Source organism: Patiria miniata, unplaced genomic scaffold, assembly GCF_015706575.1.
Source record: "Patiria miniata isolate m_02_andy unplaced genomic scaffold, ASM1570657v1 HiC_scaffold_29, whole genome shotgun sequence".
Classification (NCBI taxonomy): Eukaryota; Metazoa; Echinodermata; class Asteroidea; order Valvatida; family Asterinidae; genus Patiria; species Patiria miniata.
The window spans coordinates 16629438-16639089 of record NW_024037068.1 but is presented as its reverse complement, the minus strand read 5'-3'; the positions used below and the strand labels follow the sequence as shown (position 1 = coordinate 16639089).

The 9652-nt window shown below is 40.2% G+C and overlaps 1 protein-coding gene across 1 annotated transcript in view; it reads left to right on the top strand.

Moving 5' to 3' along the window:
• Positions 1-5240: 5240 nt before the first annotated feature.
• LOC119735700 (GPN-loop GTPase 1-like) overlaps positions 5241-9652 on the top strand; it is a 30718-nt gene continuing 26306 nt past the window's right edge. Inside the window, exons 1-2 of the mRNA XM_038209556.1 lie at positions 5241-5449; positions 7272-7365. Coding sequence (XP_038065484.1) covers positions 5288-5449; positions 7272-7365 — 256 coding nt within the window. The 5' untranslated portion in view covers positions 5241-5287. The remainder of the gene's footprint in view (positions 5450-7271; positions 7366-9652) is intronic.

Here is a 9652-nt window from a genome sequence, read left to right as displayed (position 1 = left end):
CCCCCACACGTACGTACGTACACCCACACGCAGAACATAGTAGGCCTACATTTACTGCCTTATTACACCATGCGTACAGTCCGTACTCGCGTGTTTGTGCTTGCTGGTTGTGTTAGTACCAAACCGTTCGTACGGACAAGGGTCGGTGGTACGGTACACGCACGGACAAGGGTCGGTGGTACACGCACGTAGCCGCGTTGATTGTGGGTGCAGGGCCCGATTATCTCCCTTCGACAAAAAGCCGAGAGACCGCATTGAAACAAGGCTATTGTAGCTTTTAATGGTCTGATCAAATTTTTAAATAAATCACTTGCTTCGTAATATCATACAGTTGTGATAATACAGTTTGATGTTTTTGTAAGATAACATTGACTAATGTTGATCTGGAATCTTCAAAATTAGGGAACCAAATAGCACTGTTAGCAGGCGGAGCCGAATGAAGACCGAGTTTTAGAAAATCTCGGTAAGGAAGGCCAAAACAAAAAAATAAGTCGGTCTCTGGTCAGCGCGCGCGTCGATTTTAATCATGCGCGTCGATCTTTTTTTTTTTTCAAAAATGTTCCGCGGTAGCTCCAACAGCGCCCTCTATTTCCGCACCTCCTCTTTTTGTTTTTACCAAAGAGCACCAAGGAATGGGAAATTGCACCAAGGCAAATGATCGAAAGCACCAAGGCAAATCATGGAGGACACCAAAAGCAAAATAGTACCCACCTTGTCTGTACAATCCGAGCTTGAAGAAAAAAAAAAAAAGCAAAAAAAAAAAAAAAAGCCGCGTGGCCGCGTCAATTCCGGAACTTTGGTCTGACCAGAGACCGAATATTTTTTTTTTTGGCCTAACGGTCGTCAAATTCAAAATTGTGCATGACGCAGCAAAAAGTTCGCCCGTACTATCCGAGTATATTTGATGCTCAAAATCGTCGTTGAATTTTAAGTTTTCAAACAATGAAATTGTTTCAAATTTCAAACAATGAATATTAATTATCAACTCATTTAAAATCAAATTAATAAGCAATTAGCAGTTAATTAAACCTATATTATATGCTCGGAAATACTATCCGATTGGTGACGAAACGACTTCGGCAAACTTCGGAAATTTTCGGAAAAAGGAGGAATTCCTCCCGTTTTAGTCACGTGACGTAAATTGTAATACATTGTATTACCGGAGGCTACCGGACCTAAGATTCATCAGAAACAGGCGGAATCTTTTGGTCTGGGAACCAGACTAGTACAAATTTCCGGATCTAGTATATAAAAGCTCAATTAATAAGCTTTCTTTTAGTGAAGGAATCAGTCAAATAATCATGTACTTTTTCAGTTATGGAATTTTGAACAAAAACTGTTTTAACCTTGACCATTGACCACATTAAGGTACGGGATATTTTAGTAAAAATGAAACGTCGTGTCCTGAAAATGATATCAGGACAATCCCGTAAGTCTCCGGGTAGCTGGAGTAAAAGGTATTCTGAGTAATGCCAGTTATGCACAGAGCCCAGTCTCATGTCTAACGTCTGATACACAACAAGCATGCATATTTATGCGATCCTGCGCCTCAGCCAATCGGAGTCGACTTTACTAAATCGTGACGTCATTTTATTTCCAAATCAGGACTAATGTTTGATTGGTCAATTCGAATGCAGTGTTTTGTAATACAACAGCGGCCGGGCATAGACAAGCTTGGGCGTATCGCGTAACATAATACAGAGCGCGTGACCACAGCCTTTGTTTGATGTGTCTATAGGTGGGTTTTTTATCCATTTTTTATCCATGTCTTAATTGTCAGAGAGAATTTAATATATACATTAAAAAATGGTATCGATATACTGATCTGAAATTTCGACAGGTTTTTTTTTTACTTTGTTTAACCCGCATTGTTTCTTAATGGATAAATAATAATAACAGCGGGTTCTTATAATTATAGCATTTTTGACTAAAATCAAAGCCCTTGACGTCATTAATGGATGACAAAAAATACTTTTTTGGGGGATGTGTCAATTTCCTTTAACGATACCAGAACCACACCGACCCAAAAACAAAACAGTGGACAATCATTCTCTGAAACAGCACATATAGCCCCCGATGTTATCACAATCACAAACTAAACTGTATTGAACAATAGGCGCCCACCACACAATGCTAACCCTCAGTTGCGTTTCTCACCAGTTGGCACCAGATTTTTCTCTCGCTATTGTATTCTTACGGATGTGCGTTTTCAATTCGGTACGTAAATGGCCTTTGGTAATAATAATATAATAATAATACATTGTAATTAGTTCTTATATAGCGCATTACATACGAAATCGCAATGCGCTTTACGAAGAAATTACTACAATACTTATACAAAGCGAAATATATATTACTAGTCATTAAATTACTAGTCATTTGGTACGTTTTGCAAAACAAAAGGGCGACTCACCTTTCGTCGACCCCGCTCTAATAAACCAGCCAGTGCACTCCAACCTCGACCCCAGGGTGTTGAGCAGTACGCGCCAATCACTTCCTGCTCTCTCACCCTGGTATTGGATCATTTGCATGTGTAAGATTTTTGAACACGTATGCAAATGAGGAATAGTCTGGTGCCTGCATGTGCGTTACATTATCGTTCGTTTTTGTATGTGGTGTCTGGGGTAAAAACAGAGTCAATTCGTCGCAGCGCGAGCACAGCGTGAGTTACGAAAACGCGATTTATTTAATTAAACCATTAAACTGTTACGATCTTATTGAGACAACATGCAGTATCACATTTCATATTAATATGAACAAATTGGAAAAGGAAAGGAATGTTTTTGAGAAGGCGTAGACGAATGATCGTGAAAACACGTACTGCACGTTGTGAAAAACAACACCAAGTACACAATAAAAATCCATTACTAGCCAATTGCGATATCTATCGAATCAGGATACAGGAAGAAAGTTTACTGTCCAGGGTTTACTATTGGAAACACGGTTGGAAATAAAGTAAGCACTGGGGACGAGGTTGAGTCTCCGGTTTCTGGTTTGCGCGCGCGTCGCCGTAGCCATGCGCGTCGGCAAAATGAAAACGTTTTTTTTTCAATGAAAGATGATGTCTCAAAACCGCTAAACTCACTGGTTTGACTGGAATCCTGCTGCTGCTGCACAATTTTAACGTGTTTAAGATGGGGGTATGATCGAGAATAAGCTTTATGTGGCCTCTCATTATATTTGCACTAATAGTCGGGCACCATTTGCAGTCATCAGCCGACATTTGAGGCAAAAGAAATCAGGTAAAAAAAAAAAAGCCGCGTCACCGCACCACCTTTTGGACAAGCTCCATAACTTTTCTTGGCCTAATGCTGCTCTGTAAACCAGCCTGAGCCATATTGCGCTCAGCAGGACTGCATTCCGGGCATTCATTGCGAAGTGCGATCATGTAGGCAGAAAAAAAATCGTGAAAAAGTGTGTTCATTCCAATTCCGAAACTGACACTTAGTATCATCAAAGAAGTCTCTAAAAAAGAAACGGTACCGTACCTGTATATAGACCTTTCTTTTTTTTGTAAACATTAGCGCAATTTTGTATGGGCTGCCGTAAGCGCATAAATTAAAGCCGTGGTTGGCAACATATTTTTCCAAAAAAAAGTCCTCATAACGCCATCAACACATAGAGTAAAAAGGCATACTTAGGCCCAAAAAAAAAGTCTCCGGTTTCTGGTATGCGCGCGCGTCGCCGTAGCCATGCGCGTCGGCAAAATGAAAAAGTTTTTTTTTTTCAATACAAGATGATGTCTCAAAACCGCCAAACTCACTGGTTTGACTGGAATCCTGCTGCTGCACAATTTTAACGTGTTTTTAGATGGGGTTATGATCGAGAATAAGCTTTATGTGGCCTCTCTGGACTCCCATATATTTGCACTAAGTTTAGTCGGGCACCATTTGCAGTCATCAGCCGACATTTGAAGCCAAAAAAAAAAAAAAAAAACAAGTAAAAAAAAAAAAAAAAGCCGCGTCGCCGCACCACTTTTGGGGCAAGCTCCATACCAGAAACCGGAGACTTTTTTTTTTTTGGCCTTAGGAATTATTTTGTAGCTTTGTTGAAAATGTTGTATTTTCAAGTATCAAATAATATATTGGTGATCTGTAATAACTCTTCTTCATTTTTGCAGTGTTGGACTTTCCATAGTTTTGCAGGCCGTGGTTGGCAAAAATGCAGTTTGCCAATCAAGCGCAGAAAAGTAGGTGGTGGTGGCACAGATTTTCTGTGTTTATCCAACGAACGTGACATACACCTCAAAGTTGTGCATACTCCCAGAGCGCCTGGAAGTATTTGAAAGAGGACCCGATCCACTTATCCGGAGTCCACTCTTAGCACACATTAAGTTACTTGTGTTGCTGTAAATGTACACGCTCACAACATAACAGTTTTACTTGGGAACAAAAAACGTTCTACTCCTCTTATTATGCATGAACAATACTTGTCATTTCTTTTGGTGTTCATTTGATTAAAAAGTGCCCTTCCAAGTGTTTTTTCCTGACAACGAGGGCGCTGTTGCCGTGATGTCATTAGAAAGATACTGTTCAGTTTAGGGGTTGTCTGTTCAAAATGTGATTCAGCTTCAATTTGCTCATTGAAAACATGTTTTATGGGTCAAGTTATCTATGTATAGTGTAATTTGCTGAAACATCAAATTACCAAAGAAAAAGGAAATGTACAAAGACAACATCTCTTGATAATTCTGGAAACTTCTGTTGCTCAAATAGCTGTAACATGAGGTTTCCGCCTACAACATTATCTCACTTTTAATTGTTCAATATGGAAATTCGCATAAAGCGTAAAAAAGAGTTAGCACCAACATACCCTTTTACAAAAAGCAAAATAGAAATTATAAATAAAGGTAAAATGACACAAATTAAGGTATATTTTCAATCGGATTGCCTTTACAAAAAAAAAACTAAATTAAATGTCCTTTCAGTTAAAGGCAAAATGTGGAGCTCTAACAAACACTTGTAAGAGAGACGGTTGGTCTTGTACCGTGACGTATCGCTGAAACTAAGTGTAGTAGGTAAGTGGATGAGCGGAAGCCCAGGGAACAAGAGTCCTGAGGATGTGTTGTTCAAACATCGGATTCTTTTTTTACTTAGGCTACAATGTTTCACGATCAGGCTATTAATATTTGACTCAATTGGCTGAAGGTGGTGACTTTTATACTAATTTTTAATGTCCGATCTTTTTGTCCGCGGCTGTAGTTTTCAGTTATTTTATTCACCTGGCATTTTTGTTGCCCTGTGTCAAAAGATGCACCAATTACTGGAACGTTGCCTACATTTTAGAAATGGCCCTTATTTTCAAAATGGCGGCGTCCATGGCAGAACGCATGGAGACCACCGGTGAAGGAGAAAGTGCGCGTGAAGTGGGAATGCATAACACAGATACAAAACCACCGTGCTTAATAGTGCTGGGAATGGCAGGGTCTGGAAAGACAACCTTTGTTCAGGTATTTAGCCCGTTTTTTCATTCCCAAATAAGGTGTTTTAATCAACCAATGTCACCAGTCAAAGACGGTCACATCGCAGGCCTCGCCATTGCTGATGGTGTTGTCGTGCCCAGATTCCGGACAGTTCAATCATCACCCACTTCCTTTATTTTCGGTTATTTAAAATCTTCACAATCAGTTGCATTTGATGAAGGAAAGATACCCATATCTGGCCATCACTTGTTAACCTGTGCACAAACCCTATGGTCTGAAAATTTTGTTCAACTGCTATCGTCAATGTAGTCTGAGTAACTTCATGAACTTGGACCCAACTTTTTTTCGCCTTTTTAACATTCAGACATGGGCTGGCGATAGTGGGGTCCAAGCTAATGGTTATATGCCGAGCAACACAATTCTGTCATTGACCAAAAACCCAACATTGCCCAACAAAAACATCAGATTTCACCCTCAAAACGGCCTCCAAATTACCAGATACGCCACCTAAGGTACAAGTAGACATCGACAATTAAGATGGTTGTACTGAAGTTTACTTACGATCCGGATGAAAAGTGAAATTTCCTGTTCAATTCCGAGAGCTCCCCTCGCGATCGTGAACACGTTAAATTTCCGACTCGAGTTTGAATTGCGATGTGGTCTTCATGCCCCAGCGTTCATTCGATGGTCCCCGTAAAAAACCGAAAATCACAAATTAGGGCTTACTACCTTTTACATTATACAAGCAGAAACCTCCGTATGATCATACTCAAAACAATTGCGGGGGGGGGGGGGGGGGGGGGTGCATTACTTCCCGTTTTAGAACCATCGCTGACCACCTGCACGCATTAACGTTATTTTGTGTCAGTTGGACCATTTTCTACAGGGGGGGGGGGGGGGATGGATTAGGCGAAGTAAAAAAAAAAAACATGTTTAGCGTCCCCGCCCGCTTCCTTTTTAGAGGCCGCCTCCTTTTTTTTTTTTTTTTTTTTTTTTTTTAAAGACAAAAATTGATAAATTTTAAAGATCTCTGACGAAAGAAATCGTATTTTTAGACTTTTATACCGTGTATAAAGCTGTGGAAATAGTCAATGAGTCCAAGTGGCGGCCATTTTGAAAAAAGCTGGTAACCATCTTGAAAAATAGCCCGGCCGCGTTGTCATGAAAAATGTGTCGGGCGGCCATTTTGAAAAAAAAAAAAAAAAAAAAAGGGCCTCCTCCTTCCTTTTTGTCAAAGAGGCAGGACGCTAAACATGTTTTTTTTTTTTTTTGCCTTAAATCTCTTTTTAGCATGCAACGGTGACGTCGATGTGGCTGACGTGCATGCATCAAAAAAGATAATCCCCCATTTGTAGAAAATGGTCCAACCTACACAAAATAACGTTATTCCATGCGGTCAGCGACAGTTCGCACAAAGTGTGTGTATGTGGGTGTCAAAAAATTGACGTTCATGTTGAAAAAATATATTACATTTCTTTAAATAAATGTTGATCTGAGGTCCTAAAAAACATTGTACCCAAATTTTAATGAGATTTTGATCAGTCATGGCTACTTTTTGGAGAGATTTTTGCATGAGAAAGTGAAGTTCTGAGTGCGAGTATTATTGCTGGATTTCAATGGCCATAACGTTTACGAGGGCCACAAAAATTAGAGTGCTAGAAGGCACACGGGTGCCATCTACATGTAGTTCTAGAAGTACTGTACATTGTACATGTACATGTCATACTGTACTAATTGCTGCCAGCTACAAGTAATTGAGAGCATGATTGGTTGCAGGATTCACATTTCACCAGTGTTCACTTGAGTCAATTTGAGTCTATTTGGATGTCCATGTGTTTCGTCTCCACAGAGGATCACAGCTCACTTGTATGCAAAGAAGCAGCCACCGTACGTCATCAATTTAGATCCTGCAGTCCATGAAGTAAGCTTTCCTGCAAACATAGGTGAGTAGCAGACTGGGACCTGGAGTGCAGACAAACTAGTCTGAAAATTTTGGATTCTCAAAACTTAAGGTACTGAAAACATGCAATACAAGAAAACAGACTGGCACATGAAACAACCAGTCCAGTTACTCTTCAATACTGCATCAATCAACTGTCAGCTGACTGTGCCAAAAGAAATATCTAAGATGTTGGGTACTAGGCCACTATTTCTACACATTTCTCCATAGTCAGGCACCTGACTGATGACAAAGAATGAAAAGGTCAGTCTTGTCAAACAGTTGGACCATGGATGGACATGTGGAAGTCTAGTCTTTAGCCTCATTTTGAAATCACTTGACTTCCCTCTCAGGTGCAAGCCACTGCCAAATACTTGGTGGATAAATTAATGAGGACCTTTTCTTTGCCCATTGAACATTTTGGAGAAATTTGCGGGCTGAAGAGTGAATAAAGTTGGCCTGATCTTCTTTTGCATCGTTTTGAGCGCTTAAAGGGAATATACATCATTTGCTTTTGCTGTAATTTTCAGAAATGGATGGAATTGGGGGGTTGGAAATATATAGCAAATATAGTTACACTGACTTTTTTGAGGTTTTGGGTTTAAAAATGCTATAAAAACCAAGAAAAACAATCATTTTCCTGTAGTCTGGTTCCCTGACTCCATTTAAGAAGAAACAGAGCAGTTTACATACATTGGGGAATTGTAAGGTCAGGGAACCAGTCTAGCTGGCTTGTACCCGTTCATAGGTGTGTAATCGATTGCAAACAAGTGCGATGGTCAATTGGGGCCAGTATTTGAAAACAAAGCCAGTTGTTTCCAACGCTGGTCGGCCGATCAGCATTGGCAATTGATACAAAAATACCACTTTTCTTGAAAATGACAGTATACCAGGTGCCATGATTTTACAGGATGCTTTACACTGTCATTCACTAACAGTCCAGCAAGGTATTTCAAAATGATTTGGTAGTTTTATTTTTTGATGTTTGCAAATGTTGTAGTTTCCCTTTAACCCTTACTCTCTGAGGGTAGTTTACTGCATGTCAGTTGGTTATGCCAATGCCCTCCAGCTGCAGTTATTTGGCAGATAACAAGTCTTAACAGTGAAGGCTCCAATTGGCAGGAGTTGGAGGCCCTGGAGGGTGCCTGATACTGACCAGCTGGGGGCACTCACTTTGTTATCAGAGGACTCTCATTGTTCTCTGTGGCATGTATTGGAGTGCCTGTCCAGTTACCCTTGAAATGACATGGCAGATATTGGAGGGCCATGCAAAAAACATAGGAGATTTTCTTGAGGCACAATTGGCATGCGTTGGAGGGTCAAGTAGGGTAAGGGTTAAGGTCCTAGTCTGCAGACAAACATGCAAAAACGAAATCAGCCCAACTTTGCTCTCTCTAGATTTGGGGACTCGTACACAGTATTGAGAGTCCCAATTTTTGTGGACTAGGTGAGCAGTATTTATTGATTTGAACTGCCGAGATCAAACACCAAAACTAAATACTTTATTCAGATAAGGCTGAGTAAACAAAAAATATTCTCGTCCGGGCTTTTTGAAAAATTATGGAGGCTCCTGTACCCCCTTTTTTCCCCCCAAGATGACAGATTTTCAAAGATGGCAGATGGCTTCTTTCATTTTCTTGACTGTTTTGTTGATACAAAATTGTGTCCAAAGGAGCCGTCACCATTTTTACATGTAGCTACAATTTTGTTGGAAACAAATAGACAGACTTGCTAAAGTTACTGCAAATGTATGAATTGAAAAACGGGTGGGGATAAGGGAGCAGGCAAGGACGAGAAACCTAAAAAGCACAATGGTAAATTTGTCCATGTATGGTGTCTTGAAAAATGGAGAAAAATTCAAGCATGTTCTGATAAGCTCGCCGCCATCTTTATTTTCAACCGTTGTGTAGGCCTACTAATCGTGAGAAGTCAGGGCTTGGCTGTATTAAACAGGCTAGGTTCATTAATATGCATGAAGATGTCACGCGGCTTGATTCACACATGAGCCAGGGCATACATACAGAGGCCGGACCCAGACCAAAAGATTCTGACTATTTCTCACATCAGAAATAGTCAGACTGAGCTCTTTAGCTTTAGATGTAAACTGCATTTTAGCAAGTGTCATAAACGTGAATCTACAGTAGTTTTCATATTTTTTATTCCCCATACCTGACATTCAAAACCTTTCTTTTTCTTTGTCTGAGAAGTTACAAAGTAATATGTCAAGTTAATTACAAGTAGTCGATTCTATAATCTGGATCCGGTTCCTGACATCAGTGGTCTGGTACCCG